At 39.1% G+C, this 20,021-nt stretch overlaps 2 protein-coding genes across 4 annotated transcripts in view; both read right to left on the reverse strand.

Moving 5' to 3' along the window:
• Positions 1–1,184, reverse strand: part of grk5l (G protein-coupled receptor kinase 5 like) — a 152,469-nt gene extending 151,285 nt beyond the window's left edge. Inside the window, exon 1 of one of the 2 annotated variants that reach the window (XM_062051177.1) lies at positions 652–1,184. In XM_062051177.1, coding sequence (XP_061907161.1) covers positions 652–703 — 52 coding nt within the window. In that variant the 5' untranslated portion in view covers positions 704–1,184. The remainder of the gene's footprint in view (positions 1–651) is intronic. The other variant, XM_062051176.1, reaches the window with a different exon arrangement.
• Positions 1,185–10,391: 9,207 nt separating this feature from the next.
• On the reverse strand, positions 10,392–18,473 carry lsm1 (LSM1, U6 small nuclear RNA associated). 2 transcript variants are annotated; one of them, XM_062049604.1, is made up of 5 exons: positions 18,318–18,473; positions 18,159–18,227; positions 17,936–18,051; positions 14,973–15,128; positions 10,392–10,892 (listed from the first exon to the last, which is right to left on the reverse strand). In XM_062049604.1, the coding sequence occupies exons 1-5, from the start codon at positions 18,361–18,363 to the stop codon at positions 10,722–10,724; spliced, it is 558 nt and encodes a 185-aa protein (XP_061905588.1). In that variant the 5' UTR covers positions 18,364–18,473; the 3' UTR covers positions 10,392–10,721. The 2 variants fall into 2 exon arrangements, with proteins under 2 accessions (XP_061905588.1, XP_061905589.1); XM_062049605.1 differs by lacking the exon at positions 14,973–15,128.
• Positions 18,474–20,021: the final 1,548 nt, after the last annotated feature.

The raw sequence follows: 20,021 nt of genomic DNA on the forward strand, positions 1-20,021 counted from the left end.
ATGGATCCCTGGGGAACCCCATAATTTATGGTCATACAGGGTGAATTGTGATCATTGACGCATACATTCAGTCAGACATTATTGTGAGGTTTTGTATTAGTGTTCCTAAAAAAATAGATATTCCGGCCCCCAGACACATTTTTTTCTCTAAATTTGACCCCCCAAGTCAAAATAATTGCCCAGGCTTGGTTTAAAGTCATATCCAACAATTGCGACAACGACTTTTTACTGTCAACTGAGTTTCGTTTTTTTTTTTAAGGATTTCTGCTGGTGGTGTGCAAAAGGTTGAAAAACACTGATCTAGAAAGGGGTGGTCCTGAAGAGGTAGGCATTTTTCGGAGGTAACAAGAAGGTAACAAATACAAGAATGTGTGTGTGTGTGTGTGTGTGTGTGTGTGTGTGTGTGTGTGTGTGTGTGTGTGTGTGTGTGTGTGTGTGTGTCTGCATGCAAGATATTGCGAAAGAGTACATTCAATTGCACGGGCAGCGAAAGCGGATGTGGGAAAAAGACATAATATTCCAAATATACTGAAATGCGTGCATATTCAGTGTTGATTATGTCATATTTCACAAGGCGTGGGTTTTGATGACCACCACGTACAGTATCCGAGCAAGGCCATTGACAAGTTCACGTGTGGTGCGTTCACTTACCCTCTCTGGCTTTAAGCAGTACAGTGTTGGCCACTATATTCTCCAGCTCCATCAAAAAAAAAAAACAAAAAAAAAAGATCCTGTATGCAGAGGTTGACGGTACACAAATGTCTGCACAGCAGAACCCGGCCCGCTTACTAGATTTTGTTTGTTTGTTTGTTTTTTTTACTCCTCGTCGGTATCCCAGACAATGTCACTCATATCAAAGTCGTATGAGGTGAAGGAAGGTGGACTGGGTCTGCTTGCGGTGCAACATGGACATGCTTCTTGTTGCGGGATGGAAGCGCGCCTCTGCATGTCTACTCCAGCAGTGCCGTTCCATGCGGGATCGGGCTATAGGGAAGCTCCCCCCCCCTTACACAGGCGGAGAGAGAAGAACCAGACCCGGACTGCCCTCGGCGGATTATTGACGGCGGTACACCAGCAGGCGGACACCAGCAGCTTTACGACTGAGCGGCAGAGGTTTGGCAGAGTGCAGCAAAGGGAGAAGACGTCAGCGCGCCTCTCTCTCTCCTGTTAGGCTACGTCATCAAAAGTGGGCCGTGCTAATAAATAAAAAATAAAAAAAAAACCTCCCAGCTGCGTCAAGCCCAAGAGACTACTTCCAGTAAGGAAACGCCACTTCAAAATAAAAGCCTTCTATTTCCGCCATCGTGTGTTTTTTGACTGATTGAAGCTTTTATTAGTAGAATGCACAAACATATTCCGTACAATTGAACACTAAATGGTAACACCCGAATACGTTTTTCAACTTGTTTAAGTCAGGGTCCACTTACATTGATTCATGATACAGATATATACTACAAACCCCGTTTCCATGTGAGTTGGGAAATAGGTGGGCCGACATCCGGGCAACTGAGCTACATACGGGTTCTTCGAGCCATAGCAACCAGACTGGCGTTGAAAACAAACTCTTTAACCTGTCGACCTACGCTGGTTAAACCCGTCATTCTGCCTCCAAAATGCCGAAAAACTGTGTTGTTTTTGGTTGTGCTAACCACAACTGGAAACAGGAAAAACAAAGGTTGTATTTTGTTCTGCCAAAGCGTGATAAAAGCCCACAGAGACGAGACAAAAGCCCACAGAGACGAGACAAATGGCAGCCCCGGAAGTAAATGGGGGGGGGGGGGGGTTGTAGGGGGGAAGAAATTTGGCGTGACAGCTGCAGCAGTGCCTGATGAATAATTGCCTGTTTCAAAGAGTGCTGCTCGTTTTTCGTATGTGGGTAACAACATTTAACTATGTATATATATTTCTGAATTGGTTCAACCGCCACCCGCCCGAATCTATTTAAAATGTATTTTTTTCGTCATGCATCCGCCCGACCCACGGATTATCCGCGGACGTGTCCGCAAACCGCGCATCTCTAATATATACATATATATACATACATATATATACATACAAATATACATACATACATATGTATATATATATATACACTACCATTCAAAAGTTTGGGGTCACATTGAAATGTCCTTATTTTTGAAGGAAAAGCACTGTACTTTTCAATGAAGATAACTTTAAACTAGTCTTAACTTTTAAGAAATACACTCTATACATTGCTAATGTGGTAAATGACTATTCTATCTGCAAATGTCTGGTTTTTGGTGCAATATCTACATAGGTGTATAGAGGCCCATTTCCAGCAACTATCACTCCAGTGTTCTAATGGTACAATGTGTTTGCTCATTGGCTCAGAAGGCTAATTGATGATTAGAAAACCCTTGTGCAATCATGTTCACACATCTGAAAACAGTTTAGCTTGTTACAGAAACTACAAAACTGACCTTCCTTTGAGCAGATTGAGTTTCTGGAGCATCACATGTGTGGGGTCAATTAAGCGCTCAAAATGGGCAGAAAAAAATTACTTTCAGCTGAAACTCGACAGTCTATTCTTGTTCTTAGAAATGAAGGCTATTCCACAAAATTGTTTGGGTGACCCCAAATTTTTGAACGGTAGTGTATATATATATATATATATATATATATATATATATATATATATATATATATATATATATATATATATATATATATATATATATATATATATATATATATATATATATATATGTATATATATATATATATATATATATATATATATACATACATACATACATACAAGTAGATCATCTTGACTTGGTCATTTGAAATGCAGCTCGCCTGCTGAAAAATTGTGGGCACCCCTGGTATAAACTAATAGATATAACACTAAAAGCAATTTGCTTTGTAACATACAACACAAAATTTATCAAAGTGGCCCTCGCATCCTTTCATTTTTCAGTATGCGGCCATAGGTGGAAAAAATTTGGACAGCTGGTTTGGCTCCTCCTGGGGGATCGTGAGGCGTTCCCAGGCCAGCCGAGAGACATAATCTACCATTGGTCATGTCCTTGGTATTTTTAAGTGACTAAAAGAAGATGATATGACTGACTGCAAATATACTTTGTGTAGGACATTGTGTGTGTTGTAAATCACAATGCGGTAGACCATCACCTTCAATAAACAATCTTTGGTCATTCGCAGCCCACTACAACTCCCTCTCCTGACACCATAGCCCAAGGGTCGGCAACCCCAAATGTTGAAAGAGCCATATTGGACCAGAAATACAAAAAACAGATCTGTCTGGAGCTGCAAAAAATGAAAAGCTGTATACAAGTCTTATAATGAAGACAACACATGACGTAAGTGTCTATATTAGCTACAATAGCCTACTATCAAAATGACTGTGTCGCAGGCTGAAGCAAATCTTCGTTGACACGCAAAAAAATGTTTAGATTTAATATTTATTCTACACATGTTTACAACATTAAAAAACATTAGTAAGTCAGAGGCTACTAAGAAGGTGAGATAACTCCTGGAAATGACTGGCTTTTAATGGCCAAAGGTATATATGTGTGTGTCCAAGTTAAAGGAAACGGCAGGCAGATTTTTTACAATCTTTGGCAAGCTAGGTAATGTTTGCTGTGGTCTGGAACAACATGGCACACAAACAACTATCTGAAATGCAGTCAATATTACATACAGATAATGTGTCATGAGACATGCAAAAGTAAATTATATACAAAGAGGATAAAAGTAAAGGAAATTAAATGAGCTCAAATATACCTACAAATGAGGCATAATGATGCAATATGTACATACAGCTAGCCTAAATAGCATGTTAGCATTGATTAGCTTGCAGTCGTGCACTGACCAAATATGCCTGATTAGCACTCCAACAAGTCAATAGCATCCACAAAGTGCAACTTTGTGCATACACGCATAGCATAAAACGTTTGGTGGACAAAATGAGACAAAGAAGGAGTGGAAGATTTTACATGTAAACAAACTGTTTAAAAACGGTCACTTACTAAACTTTAAATGAAATAAATAGCAAACATGTTGGTGTGGTAAGTGATAGGTAAAGGTACTAGAAAACACTACTATATATATTTTTTTAAATTAACCCTTTAGGCCCTTTTTTATACTTGCTTCAAATAACGCCACATTGCAGATCTACAAGCTTGTTGCAATGTGCTTTGTACAAAACCCAAAACTAGTGAAGTTGGCACTTTGTGTAAATCGTAAATAAAAACAGAATAAAATGATTTGCAAACCCTTTTCAACCTATATTCAATTGAATAGACTGCAAAGACAAGATATTTAATGCTCGAACTGGAAAACCATTTTTTGCAAATATTTGATGCCTGCAACAGGTTTCCAAAAAGCTGGAACATGTGGCAAAAAAGACTGAAAAAGTTGAGGAATGCTCATCAAACACTTCTTTGGAACATCCCCCAGGAGAACAGGCTAAATGGGAACAGGTGGGTGCCATGATTGGGTATAAAAGCAGCTTCCATGAAATGCTCAGTCATTCACAAACAAGGATGGAGCGAGGGTTACCACTTTGTGAACAAATACGTGAGCAAATTATTTAAGAACAACATTTCTCAACCAGCTATTGCAAGGAATTTATGGATTTCACCATCTACGGTCCGTAATATCATCAAAAGGTTCAGAGAATCTGGAGAAATCACTGCACGTAAGCAGCAAGGCTGAAAACCAACATTGAATGCCCGTGACCTTTGATCCCTCAGGCGGTACTGCATCAAAAAGCGACATCAGTGTGTAAAGGATATCACAACAAGGGCTGAGGAACACTTCAGAAAACCACTGTCAGTAACTACAGTTCGTCGCTACATCTGTAAGTGCAGGTTAAAACTCTTCTATGCAAAGCGAAAGCCATTTATCAACAACACCCAGAAACGCCGCCGGCTTTGCTGGGCCCGGACTGATGCAAAGTGGAAAATTGTTCTGTGGTCTGACGAGTCCACATTTTCAAATCAATGTCCACAGTTTGGAAACTGTGGACATTGTGTCCTCCGGAACAACAAAAAAAAGAACCATCCGGAATGTTATAGGCACAGAGTTGAAAAGCCAGCATCTGTGATGGTATGGGGGTGTATTAGTGCCCAAAACATGGGTAACTTACACATCCGTGAAGGCACCGTTAATTCTTATTTTAGCAAGACAATGCCAAGCCATGTGTTACAACAGTGTGGCTTCATAGTAAAAGAGTGCGGGTCCTAGACTGGCCTGCCTGTAGTCCAGACCTGTCTCCCATTGAAAATGTGTGGCGCAATATGAAGCCTAAAATACCACAACGGAGACCCCCGGACTGTTGAACAACTTAAGCTGTACATCAAGCAAGAATGGGAAAGAATTCCACCTGAAAACCTTCAAAAATGGGTCTCGTCAGTTCCCAAATTGGTCTCGTCAGTTCCCAAACGTTAACAGAGTGTTGTTAAAAGGAAAGGCCATGTAACACAAAGGTAAAAATGCCCTTGTGGTATAAGTTAATGATTATTTGCAAAAACAAAACATTAAGCTTCTCAGTTCAAACTTTAAATATCTGTGCAGGGATTGTAGTGGGCGGGTCTGGATCAAAAAGTCCAGGGCCAAATTTCTGACCTAGTCCAACCTTGGTGGTCACTTGACATGTCAGTCAGATGAACTATAGTACCATATAAACACTCCGATTATGTTAAAGAAACTAAAAACGGTTCTCTGCTCAGATGATCTACTTCAGTGATTCTCAAATTGTGGTACATGTACCACTAGTGGTCCGCGGGTTCTATCTAGTGGTACACCATATAATCACTTCATTAAAGTACTGTACAATGTTTTATTTTCGTATACTCAAAACCAGTGTTACTGTTCAAACTATGTATAATGTTAAAGTGGCAAAAAATATCAAAAATATTTGCTAAATAACACCTCTCCCTTCTTTTTAATTGAACACTTAAGCCTACTATGCTAAGAGGCAGAGGTGTGGACTCGAGTCACATGACTTGGACTCGAGTCAGACTCGAGTCATGAATTTGATGACTTTAGACTCGACTTGACAAAATGTAAAGAGACTTGCAACTCGACTTAGACTTTAACATCAATGACTTGTGACTTCACTTGGACTTGAGCCTTTTGACTTGACATGACTTGCTACTTTCCCCAAAACCTAAACCTTAAAAAGTTATTTGGGAGCGCTCCGTTGCTTTCATTTTGTACGTGTCTGTCCATCAGCGTGTGTGCTGTGTGTCAGTACAACAGCCAATCAAATTAGATCTACATTGTTTTCATCACACAGCATTCAGCCAATCAAATTGCAGGACAACCAATGAACAAGAGTTGTCAAACAACGCGCCAGTGAGAAAGATTTATACCAAAGTTGGTTTCGTTCGGGTATAAAAACTACGACTTGGTCAACAAAAAACAAATTGCCGTATGCAAATCACGCAGTTCGAATATTACAGACGGAGACGCAACAACTTCCAACTTCGTTCGACATTTGAAGTCGCACAAAGAAGGGTAAGTTTTGAATGTAAGCTAACGTTTATTGGCTAAGTAACATGACTTTTATTTGCTGTGTAGTTAAATCAGTGAGACTGTAAACTCACTGCTAACGTCATAACCATAGACATCTTATAAGTAGACGCAGCATCGAGCGCTACTGCCTACTGGCGCAGACGAGACGCGGGGCCGCCATCTTGGAGTGGTGATCCGCTCCACTCAGTGCAATTCATTTGGCAGGAGCAATGAACTGTCAGCGCATTTAATTCATTTTACCTCACTGAATACCACTCATTTTCACGCGCTTTTTTGTCATACGTGTAGCTATGATAACGGACACATGTTTTATTATTCATAGTTTGCTTAACAGTAATATAATATTCTTATATGCTATAAGTGACCAGACGTCCGAGATCAAAACTGGGAATATAAGCCCAGAGAAGGGGGAACAAAACGGTCAGCTATTTTTAAGTTGAATAAACAATATGATTATGTTATACATACATGCGTATATCCTACATAAACAACGTATGAATACATTAGATATCTATATATCGTATAGACCGTATCTCTGTTGCTGCAGCAGCAGAGAGTTTATTCTGTCTTGACACTTTGTATTGATATTTTGTATTACATTCTTACCTTAAATGATAATGTTTACAGTGATTGTTATATATGTATTTTTTATGTATGTCGCTTTGGATAAAAGCGTCTGCCAAATACTTAAACATATATAAACACCTGAAACTCTTTATATCAGCTAAAACCACCAATCTCTTTCACTGGATTCAGAATAAAACCAAATGCTGTCTTACCCAACAATGTTAGTATTTGAATATTGTTACTTGAAGACTTATTCCTGGTTACAGTTATACTGTTAAGAAAGTATTGTCTTATATTTTGCCTAAAATGAGAATGCATCATAATCAGTGGCGGCTGGTGAATTTTGTTTTAGGTGGGGCTGAAAGTTTGTAAACCAAACCCCTGTAGGGGCGTCATCCTCCCCCAGAAGATTTCTTTGTGATTTTCACATAGAAATATTGAAGATCTTTGCTCCTTCTCAACTCTGTGGTAATGTTATTTTCATAAAATACAACCAATAGTACATTAATGTTAAATCTTACTTGTGAAAAGTAATCCCCCGATTCCTATTTTCAACAGTCCGCTCATTTGAGCAGGAAAACGCTGAACACCAGCCCGGCATCTTTGTTTTCTACCTGTCAACTGTCAGTTTAAGCTGCTCGCCGGCTCCTCATCACCACTTCAAGATGCAATTTGCTTGCGTCACAGCAACCAATACTGCGTCTACTTATAAGATGTCTATGGTTATAACATCATTTCAAACACAGCAATATGTTGCGTCCCCTGCAGTTTGCTACCTTATTCATACTTTTTGTCAAGTGATTTTTTTAAGCAGGGTTGCATGAGGTACCTATACTTAACGTTACGTTAGTCAATGTATCACACACAGTAACGTAACATTAGACGGCGGTCAGCAGCACCGCGTATTTTAGCCACCTACAAAAAGACAAACACAGTCAAATAAAGGTCAGTTAAAATGTATACTATATTAAGAATATGTGTACATATTGCATAGGGCCCTGACATCTAAAAAGTACAACTCTGTTCATTGTTATGTTCATGTATTTGTTATGTTTTTCATGTGTACGCACACATAAACACACATACAGTATGAGATGAGATCAATGAGATAAGGTAAGAACAGAATAGAAACTGCTGTGGAACTAGTTACAATGCAATATGCCATGGAAATACAATGTTAACACTTTTGTACAAATAAGTACAGTTACACTTGTTTTTGCAAATGTCTTTATTCTGTAAAGGAATGAGTTAAATGTTTAAAATTGTTTAAACTATTAAAATGACTGGTTAATAGTGCTATTATGAATTGCAATGTCAGTACTATTTTTTTTCATGCTATTTCAAATGCACTTGTTTTAATAAATAAATACAGCGGTTTAAAAGCATACACAATCTGTGTAAAAATATTAGTCTGTGGTTAAAAGGACTTGAAAGGACTCGAAACTCAAAATGCAGGACTTGTGACTTGACTTGAGACTTTCCAGTCTTGACTTTGGACTTGCCTGTCTTGACTCGGGACTTGACTCGAGACTTGAGGGCAAAGACTTGAGACTTACTTGTGACTTGCAAAGCAATGACTTGGTCCCACCTCTGCTAAGAGGTATTTTGATGTTGGTCATTATGGTGTTTTCTGGGGTTGTACTTGGTGAAAAAAGTTTGAGAACCACCGATCTACAATTTTTTAACTTATGTAGTCTAAATTTAACAGGATTCCAAAGTACAAGAGTAAAAGCATTGTACAACCTGAACTTTATTTCTATACTCTAGTACTGCTGGTATTTTGTTGATTGTATTCTGTCATTCTTGTTTAAATGTGTGTATGTTGATATGGAGATGTGGTTCATTTTGCTTGGTGCTCTTGCGATACAATTGAAAGGAGGTGAGAGAACGATAGAATGCAGAGAGACGGAAAAAACAGTGGAAGGAAGAACGGAAAGAGAACAGAAGTTGCAGAATTTTGACCTTGGTATTCGTCAAATCTTGGTTACGGCCCTGTCTCCAACGTGCCCTGGGTCTCCCCCGTGGCCTCCTACCGGGCGGACGTGCCCTAAACACCTCCCCATGCAGGGAGGGGCCTGGGGGGGGCAATAAGTTAAATCATTGATCAATAAATAATTACATAAATTGTTAAACGAGTTATTAAATCATTAAATGGTGAAAGCATGTAATAAATATATCAGAAAATAATTGATTAAATCATGAAATAAATCTTGAAATAAATATTAAAAATCATTCAATTCAAATCAGAGGATGTCATGAGTTTGTGAAGCCCCTTTGGACACTTGTCATTAAGGGCTTTATTAAAACATTAAAATAATGAAATAACTAAACCAACCAAATCATGAAATAAAATGACTTGTCAAATCATAATTGGAATTAGATACAAAAAGTGTTACTAAATGTGTCATTGATGTACAGTACAGGCCAAAAGTTTGGACACACCTCATTCAATGCATTTTTATTTTCATGACTATTTACATTGTAGATTGTCACTGAAGGAATCAAAACTATGAATGAACACATGTGGAGTTATGTATTTAAAAGATGAAATAACTGAAAACATGTTTTATATTCTAGTTTCTTCAAATTAGCCACCCTTTGCTCTGATTACTGCTTTGCACACTCTTGGCATTCTCTCGATGAGCTTCAAGCACACGTGAAGTGAAAACCATTTCAGGTGACTACCTCTTGAAGCTCATTGAGAGAATGCCAAGAGTATGCAAAGCAGTAATCATAGCAAAGTGTGGCTATTTTGAAGAAACTAGAATATAAAACATGTTTTCAGTCATTTTACCTTTTTTTGTTAAGTACATAACTCCACATGTGTTCTTTCATAGTTTTGATGCCTTCAGTGACAATCTACAATGTAACTGATCATGAAAATAAATAACACATTGAATGAGGTGTGCCCAAACTTTTGGCCTTACTGTAATTTTACAATACATAGTTAAATTAATCGAATACTTGATTTTGTAATTAAATTATTTTGCGATTATATTATTTTATGACTGATTTAATTATTCCGGCAGCAGTTTAAAAAAAAATATATATATATATATATATATATATATATATATATATATATATATATATATATATAAGTTTGGACACCCTGATGTAATTAGACACCAGTTGAGTTTTGCCCCCTGGTGGCTTGTTTCTAGTACGACTGATTAGAACACCACCAGCAAAACCAACTACCTTATTGTTAACAAATAACATGGATATATAACTAAACTGTCCAGTTTATTGTAAAGAAAACAAGGTAAGTGCTATATGTATAGGAGGGGATACAAGTTAGCCATGGTAAAAAAAAACATTTTAATGGAGCTTTGCCATTTGTTTCAAGTCAATAGCAGGCCTTGACATCTGCAAATAAAAGCACTCGGCATGATAGAGTAACACAAAGTGCTGCTGTAAAATAATTGCTAGGATTGTGATCCAAGGAAAAAACAATTTCGCCACCATTGCCCTGCAAAACAGAGCAAATTATAAAAATCAAATTCATACAGTACACTACAGTAAGGTGGCAAGGCATAATGCTGCCAGTGCTCATAAAATCATGCGTTCTCAAATTCAACTAAGATATCAGTCTGATACAAACTGAAGCAACTCATGGGACTTGCACAGTGTTAATATTCATCCAAGTTATCCGCTTTGGGGATAGAGAGGCCCCTGTCTTTCAGAGCCTGCATCTTGACCTTCTCCGTCTCCTGTTTGGTTTGCTGTTTTAATCGCTGCTCCTCCAGAATCTCCTCAATGGAAACCTGCTGCAGGATGGCGTCACACTGCTTATCTACATCCTGCAACAAGAGATGCACACAATGAATACTTGGAGTTTGAATTATCGGTCTATTCAGATTGTAGAGGAATTAGATGAACCTGAAATGTTAGGATCTTAAAGTTGTTGCCAATAGCCAGAGGTGGGACCAAGTCATTGCTTTGCAAGTCACAAGTAAGTCTCAAGTCTTTGCCCTCAAGTCTCGAGTCAAGTCCCGAGTCAAGACAGGAAAGTCCCGAGTCAAGTCCAAAGTCAAGACTGAAGTCTCAAGTCAAGTTCCAAGTCCTGCATTTTGAGTTTCGAGTCCTTTTAACCACAGACTAATATATTTACACAGATTGTGTATGCTTTTAAAACGCTGTATTCATTTATTAAAACAAGTGCATTTGAAATTGCAGGGAAAAAAATAGTGCTGACAATGCACTTCATAATAGCACTATGAACCAGTCATTTCAAACATTTAACTCTTTCCTTTACAGAATAAACACATTTGAAAAAACAAGTGAAACTGTACTTATTTGTACAAAAGTGTTAACATTGTATTTCCATGGCATATTGCATTGTAACTAGTTCCACAGCAGTTTCTATCCTGTTCTTACCTTATCTCATTGATCTCATCTCATACTGTATGTGTGTTTATGTGTGCGTACACATGAATAACATAATACATGAACATAACAATGAACAGAGTTGTACTTTTTAGATGTCAGGGCCCTATGCAATATGTACACATATTCTTAAAGGCCTACTGAAATGAATTGTTTTTATTTAAACGGGGATAGCAGATCCATTCTATGTGTCATACTTGATCATTTTGCGATATTGCCATATTTTTGCTGAAAGGATTTAGTAGAGAACATAGACGATAAAGTTCGCAACTTTTGGTCGCTGAAAAAAAAAAAAAAGAGCCTTGCCTGTACCGGAAGTAGCGTGATGTCGCAGGTTGAAGGGCTCCTCACATTTCCCCATTGTTTACAACAGCAGCGAGAACGATTCGGACCGAGAAAGCAACGATTACCCCATTAATTTGAGCGAGGATGAAAGATTTGTGGATGAGGAACGTGAGAGTGAAGAACTAGAGTGCAGTGCAGGACGTATCTTTTTTTTCGCTCTGACCGTAACTTGGGTACAAGGGCTCATTGGATTCCACACTTTCTCCTTTTTCTATTGTGGATCACGGATTTGTATTTTAAACCAGCTCGGATACTATATCCTCTTGAAAATGAGAGTCGAGAACGCGAAATGGACATTCACAGTGACTTTTATCTCCACGACAATACATCAGCGAAACACTTTAGCTACGGAGCTAACATGATAGAATCGGGCTTAAATGCAGATAGAAACAAAATAAATAAACCCCTGACTGGAAGGATAGACAGAAAATCAACAATACTATTAAACCATGGACCTGTAACTACACGGTTAATGCTTTCCAGCCTGGCGAAGCTTAACAATGCTGTTGCTAACGACGCCATTGAAGCTAACTTAGCTACGGGACCTCGACAGAGCTATGCTAAAAACATTAGCTCTGCACCTACGCCAGCTCTCATCTGCTCATCAACACCCGTGCTCACCTGCGTTCCAGCGATCGACGGTGCGACGAAGGACTTCACCCGATCACCGATGCGGTCGGCGGCCCGGAGACGGAGGAAGTCAAGGTGAGGACAGCGGTGCGGCGGCGGGCGTTGTAGCTTTCGACGACACACCGGCCGCCATCAGAGTCGGCAAGAAACATATATTTCCCCAAAGTTACATACGTGACATGCACATAGCGCCACGCACGTACGGGCAAGCGATCAGATGTTTGTAAGCCAAAGCTGTGCTCACGGTAGCGCGTCTGCGTCTGCTATCCATCTCAAAGTCCTCCTGGTTGTGTTGCTGTAGTCCGCCGCTAATACACCGATTCCACCTACAGCTTTCTTCTTTGCAGTCTTCATTGTTCATTAAACAAATTGCAAAAGATTCACCAACACAGATGTCCAGAATACTGTGGAATTTTTCAATGAAAACAGAGCTGTTTGTATTGGGACACAATGGTGTGCCAATACTTCCGTTCACTCCGTGACGTCATGCGCAAACATCATCATACCGAGACGTTTTCAACCGGATATTTCCCGGGAAATTTAAAATTGCACTTTATAAGTTAACCCGGCCGTATTGGCATGTGTTGCAATGTTAGGATTTCATCATTGATATATAAACTATCAGACTGCGTGGTCGGTAGTAGTGGGTTTTAGTAGGCCTTTAATATAGTATACATTTTAACTGACCTTTATTTGACTATGTTTGTCTTTTTGTAGGTGGCTAAAATATGTGGTGCTGCTGACCGCCGTCTAACGTTATGTTACTGTGTGTGATACATTGAGTAATGTAACGTTATGTTTAGGTACCTTATGCAACCCTGCTTAAAAAAATCACTTGACAAAAAGTATGAATAAGGTAGCGAACTGCAGTGGACGCAACATATTGCCGTATTTGCAATGACGTTATAACCATAGACATCTTATAACTAGACGCATCATTGGTTGCTGTGACGCGAGCAATTTGGCCGCCATCTTGAAGTGGTGATGAGGAGCCGGCAAGCAGCCTAAACTGACAGTTGACAGGTAGAAAACAAAGATGCTGGTGTTCAGCGTTTTCCTACTCAAATGAGCGGACTGTTGAAAATAGAAATCGGGGGATTACTTTTCACAAGTAAGATTTAACATTAACGTACTATTGGTTGTATTTTATGAAAATAATATTACCACAGAGTTGAGAAGGAGCAAAGATCTTCAATATTTGTATGTGAAAATCACAAAGAAATCTTCTGGGGGAGGATGACGCCCCTACAGGGGTTTGGTTTACAAACTTTCAGCCCCACCTAAAACAAAATTCACCAGCCACCACTGATTATGATGCATTCCCATTTTAGGCAAAATACAAGACAATACTTTAACAGTATAAATGTAACCAGGAATAAGTCTTCAAGTAACAATATTCAAATACTAACATGGTTGGGTAAGACAGCATTTGGTTTTATTCTGAATCCAGTGAAACAGATTGGTGGTTTTAGCTGATATAAAGACTTTCAGGTGTTTATATATGTTTAAATATTTGGCAGACGCTTTTATCCAAAGCGACATACATAAAAAAATACATATATAACAATCACTGTAAACATTATCATTTAAGGGAAGAATGTAATACAAAATATCAATACAAAGTGTCAAGACAGAATCAAATCTCTGCTGCTGCAGCGACAGAGATACAGTCTATAAGATATATAGATATCTAAAGTATTCATACATTGTTTATGTAGGATATATGCCATTTCTCAGCGTGTGTTTATTCCAGCCGGCACGTTAATACACTGACACACAACATACGGATTCCCATCATGAATTGCTTCAAAACTACGTCAAGAAATAATGTCCAAAAACATAACAGAGACGAGGCAGAAGAACGAAGAAGAGACATGGCGACGACAAGTAAGAAGAAGAAGTACGCTTGCAAGTTCCAAAATGATTGGAAAAAATAATTTCAGTTCATCCAGGACAGCTCGAAAGGGAAGGGGTATGCTGCCTGCAAATTTTGTAGATCAGGGGCCGTATTTATCAAGCGTCATAGAGTGCCATTTTACACTTAAGCCCTGAGAATTTGCGAAATTTAGTCCTACTCTCAAACTTAAGAATAAAAGCTATTTATCAACTTTCTTAAGTCTAAGAATCACTCCTACTCTTCACGATATTTAAGAGACCTTCAGAGGTGTCCTAAGTGGTTAGGAGTTGCCAACGGGGGATGGCACTGAGGCGAGAGAGACGTGCGCGAACATTCAGGGAGCGGAAGGATGTCCTGGCTTTGTTTGATGACGAGCAGCTGATCAAACGGTATCGTTTAGACAGAGCGGGTATTATTTTTGTCACAGATTTAATAAGGGGCGTTATCTCATCAGCAACATCACGCAGCAGAGCTTTCACAGCAGAACTATAAGGTCATCACAATGCTTCGATATCTCGCCACTGGGAAAATGCAACAGTGTAACGCTGATGATTTGGGGCCATCACAACTATCAGTAAGCAGAATTGTTATGGAAACAATAATGGCCCTTACTGCTCCTCACCTCGTCATGCGTTTCATTGACTTTCCAACTACACCCCGGATAATTCAGCAGAAGCAAACTGCATTCATGCAGGTAGCTGGCTTCCCTGGAGTGGTCGGGGCAATCGATGGTACACATGCAAGGATCATCGCTCCAAGTGTGGACGAGAGTGTGTTTCTTAATAGGAAGAGGTACCACAGCATCAACACGCAAGTAGTGTTCGTTGTTTTGTATTATTTTGTAGTTTATTGTCAAAATATACACTCCCATTGTCCACTTAAATATTTGTAAGATATTTCTTTATTCTTAGACAAGGGATTCCCTTCCGTGATTGGTCATTTCTATGGACACAGAAATTACGTCACCTAAAATTCCGTTTACGGCACATAGTAATGTCGTAATTCAGCTCCGAGTGTGACACTTTAGATTCAGTCCTACACTTTCGGCGAAGTGCTTTTAAAGGCCTACTGAAATTAAATGTTTTTATTTAAACGGGGATAGCAGATCCATTCTGTGTCATACTTGATCATTTCGCGATATTGCCATATTTTTACTGAAAGGATTTAGTATAGAACAACGACGATAAAGTTCGCAACTTTTGGTCTCTGATAAAAAATAAGTCTTGCCCCTACCGGAAGTACCGTGACGTCATAGGTTGAAGGTCTCCGCACATTTCCCATTGTTTACAGTGCAGCGAGAGCGATTTGGACCGAGAAAGCGACGATTACCCCATTAATTTGAGGGAGGATGAAAGATTCGTGGATGAGGAAGGACTGGAGTGCAGTGCAGGACGGAGCGACGAAAGACTTCACCCGATCACAGATGCGGTCGGCGGCCCGGAGAAAGTCAAGGTGAGGTCGGCGGCTAGCGCGTCTGCTATCCATCTCAAAGTCCTCCTGGTTGTGTTGCTGTAGTCCGCCGCTAATACACCGATCCCACCTACAGCTTTCTTCTTTGCAGTCTTCATTGTTCATTAAACAAATTGCAAAAGATTCACCAACACAGATGTCCAGAATACTGTGGAATTTTGCGATGAAAACAGAGCTGTTTGTATTGGGACACAATGGTGTCCCAATACTTCCGCAAACTCCGTGACGTCACGCGCAAACGTCATCATACCGAGACGTTTTCAGCCGGATATTTCCCAGGAAATTTAAAATTACACTTTATAAGTTAACCCGGCCGTAATGGCATGTGTTGCAATGTTAAGATTTCATCATTGATATATAAACTATCAGACTGCGTGGTCGGTAGTAGTGGGTTTCAGTAGGCCTTAAAATATTTCTAAGATATTTCTTTATTCTTAGACAAGGGATTCCCTTCCGTGATTGGTCATTTCTATGGACAGAGAAATTACGTCACCTAAAATTCCGTTTACGGCACTTAGTAATGTCGTAATTCAGCTCCGAGTGTGACACTTAAGATTCAGTCCTACACTTCGCCGAAAGTGTGAGTAAGACGCTTGATAACTAACTTTTAAGTGCAGCTTTCAGCGAATAATTTCTTTACTCATAAGTCAACTCTTAAGACTTCTTAGGAGTAATTCTAAGACTCTAGATAAATACGACCCCAGACTTCTCTATTGAACGCGGTGGCCGAACGGATATACTCATTCATGAACGGATTCGAATTCGGAGGTCTCAAGGTTGGCAAGTATGCCCACGGCACACCAGACTGTATCTCACGGCTGCACAGTGGTTGAAAAACACTAGTGTACTTAAAGGCCTACTGAAACCCACTACTACCGACCACGCAGTCTGATAGTTTATATATCAATGATGAAATCTTAACATTGCAACACATGCCAATACAGCCGGGTTAACTTATAAAGTGCAATTTTAAATTTCCCGCGAAACTTCCGGTTGAAAACGTTTATGTATGATGACGTATGCGCGTGATGTGAATGGTTGAAACGGAAGTATTCGGACCCATTGGATCCAATACAAAAAGCTCTGTTTTCACCACATAATTCCACAGTATTCTGGACATCTGTGTTGGTGAATCTTTTGCAATTTGTTTAATGAACAATGAAGACTGCAAAGAAGAAAGCTGTAGGTGGGATCGGTGTATTAGCGGCGGACTACAGCAACACAACCAGGAGGACTTTGAGATGGATAGCAGACGCGCTATCCGACGCTCGCCGCCGACCGCATCTATGATCGGGTGAAGTCCTTCGTCGCTCCGTCGATCGCTGGAACGCAGGTGAGCACGGGTGTTGAGCAGATGGTGGAGCGCTAATGTTTTTATCATAGCTCTGACGAGGTCCCGTAGCTAAGTTAGCTTCAATGGCATCGTTAGCAACAGCATTGTTAAGCTTCGCCAGGCTGAAAAGCATTAACCGTGTAGTTACAGGTACATGGTTTAATAGTATTGTTGATTTTCTGTCTATCCTTCCAGTCAGGGGTTTATTTCTTTTGTTTCTATCTGCATTTAAGCCCGATGCTATCACGTTAGCCCCGTAGCTAAAGTGCTTCGCCGATGCATTGTCGTGGAGATAAAAGTCACTGTGAATGTCCATTTCGCGTTCTCGACTCTCATTTTCAAGAGGATATAGTATCCGAGGTGGTTTAAAATACAAATCTGTGATCCACAATAGAAAAAGGAGAGAGTGTGGAATCCAATGAACCCTTGTACCTAAGTTACGGTCAGAGCGAAAAAAGATATGTCCTGCACTGCACTCTAGTCCTTCCTCATCCACGAATCTTTCATCCTCGCTCAAATTAATGGGGTAATCGTCGCTTTCTCTGTCCGAATCGCTCTCGCTGCATTGTAAACAATGGGGAAATGTGAGGAGCCCTTCAACCTGCGAACTTTATCAACGATGTTCTCTACTAAATCCTTTCAGCAAAAATATGGCAACATCGCGAAATGGTCAAGTATGACACATAGAATGGATCTGCTATCACCGTTTGAATTAAAAAAAATAATTTCAGTAGGCCTTTAGTGGAAAGATACAACAGAAGGTTAACAAAATGCACACTCACAATCTCGCCAAGAAGCACCACATTTTCTCCTCTCACAATGAAGATTCCTCTGGGAATGTCACCAAACTTCTTGCCCACGTGGATGCGTTCAACTGTCTGGTGGAAAACCAAATTGGCTGGAAAGGAGCACAGAAACTAATCAGGTCGTTTGCACAAACGAGAATTTCTATATTAAACGCATTGGTTTCGGTTGGTCACACGATAAAAAAAAGAGCATGTTTACCGAACTGGTCGATGCTTCTGAGGTACCCGATCAGTGTTCTGCCATCACGGAGGAGAACCAGGTGTTTTTCTGCAGAGCAGCAACGTTATACAACAACACAATTACACACGACCACGTTCTGTCTGTCTACAAAAAGTACATCCCCCTTCTACAACTTACTGTCTATCTCGTCGATGAGACTTGCCGTCCCCGGTACGTAGTTCATCTTGTGGCCCTTCTTTATTACCTTTGTATATGTCGTAGCGTCATGCCATGAATATTACTAAAGGTTGTTTTTTTTTGGTGGGGCTCAAGCTGGCAGGAAGTGAATTTATAGACGCCAGGGATAAACTTCCGGGTGAAAATGTTGCTACCCAATACTACTGAGCATGCGCACGCATGCGCATGAACGCTGAAGGTTTCCTCGGAACAAATGAACCACAGCAAAAGATTTATATTCATAAATGTAAGTTTCTCAAAAAATGGCACAAAAAAACAGGCCGGATGCCTTAAAAAAAAAAAATTAGAACTGCACTTTAAAACGCTTTCTACCTCTAACAACCAAAAAGCTGTGAAAACTATGATGCTGTGTTCCAAATTTGGATTATTTACGGAACTTGTGTGAGCCTATGGCTTTACATTTTGTTACATATATATATTTAGCATTCTATTTTAATTACTTTATTGAGTTAACAACCCCCTGGCGCTGTTTTGTACTATTTCTGTACTTCTTTTGATTAGTATGTATTGTTGTATGTAAATGTTACATATTATAAATAAAGGTTTATATTAAAAAAATCATAGCAATTAATGTTAAAAAAAAACAACACGTTGCTCGATTGTGGTTATTTTAAGCGTTATTTTACACACCAGTAAACTAACCAAAACAAAAACGATACAAGCCTTGATTTACTGAAATGCATGGCTGGTTGTTTGTCTACTGTTTGGTGAGAAAATGAATGTAAACTAGAGATGCCGATAAATGCTTTAAAATGTAATATCGGAAATTATCGGTATTGTTTTTTTATTATCGGTATCGGTTTAATTTTTTATTTTTTTTAATTAAATCAACATAAAAAACACAAGATACACTTACAATTAGTGCACCAACCCAAAAAACCTCCCTCCCCCATTTACACTCATTCACACAAAAGGGTTGTTTCTTTCTGTTAATAATATTCTGGTTCCTACATTATGTATCAATATATATCAATACAGTCTGCAAGGGATACAGTCCGTAAGCACACATGATTGTGCATGCTGCTGGTCCACTAATAGTACTAACCTTTAACAGTTAATTTTACTCATTTTCATTAATTACTAGTTTCTATGTAACTGTTTTTATATTGTTTTACTTTCTTTTTTATTCAAGAAAATGTTTTTAATTAATTTATCTTATTTTATTTTATAATTTTTTAAAAAAAGGACCTTATCTTCACCAGACCTGGTTGTCCAAATTAGGCATAATAATGTGTTAATTCCACGACTGTATATCGGTATCGATTGATATCTGTATCGGTAATTAAGAGTTGGACAATATCGAAAAATCCGATATCGGCAAAAAAGCCATTATCGGACATCCCTAATGTAAACAAAAACTCATATATTATTTTCTTTTCTTTCTTTAGTTTATTTTTGACTCAATAAATAAAGGGTTTGTATGTTCTCTATAACCAACATTATGTATCAGTCTAATTGATCTTTTTTGTACCACGATTAACGAATGTAGCGCATGGTTAACGGTTATATACAAAAGCACTTGTTCTAGGACCTATTTTGGACATTTTCTGAGAATGCTATCAAAACATGTCCATTACTTACGTTGCTAACTATGGGATTACGCAATTGGTTGCAATTTTTGCGTGCGTAATTTCGATGTGTAAA

Source organism: Entelurus aequoreus, linkage group LG06, assembly GCF_033978785.1.
Source record: "Entelurus aequoreus isolate RoL-2023_Sb linkage group LG06, RoL_Eaeq_v1.1, whole genome shotgun sequence".
NCBI classification, from domain to species: domain Eukaryota; kingdom Metazoa; phylum Chordata; class Actinopteri; order Syngnathiformes; family Syngnathidae; genus Entelurus; species Entelurus aequoreus.

Bases quoted from the DNA above. Each gene is read 5' to 3' on its own strand.
- lsm1 (XM_062049604.1), bottom strand. From the start codon at position 18,363: ATGAACTACGTACCGGGGACGGCAAGTCTCATCGACGAGATAGACA. The intron at 18,228-18,317 runs GTAAGTTGTAGA...GCTGCTCTGCAG, and splicing joins TCTCATCGACGAGATAGACA to AAAAACACCTGGTTCTCCTC. The intron at 15,129-17,935 runs GTGAGTGTGCAT...CTTCCTATTAAG, and splicing joins TGGTGCTTCTTGGCGAGATT to AAACACACTCTCGTCCACAC.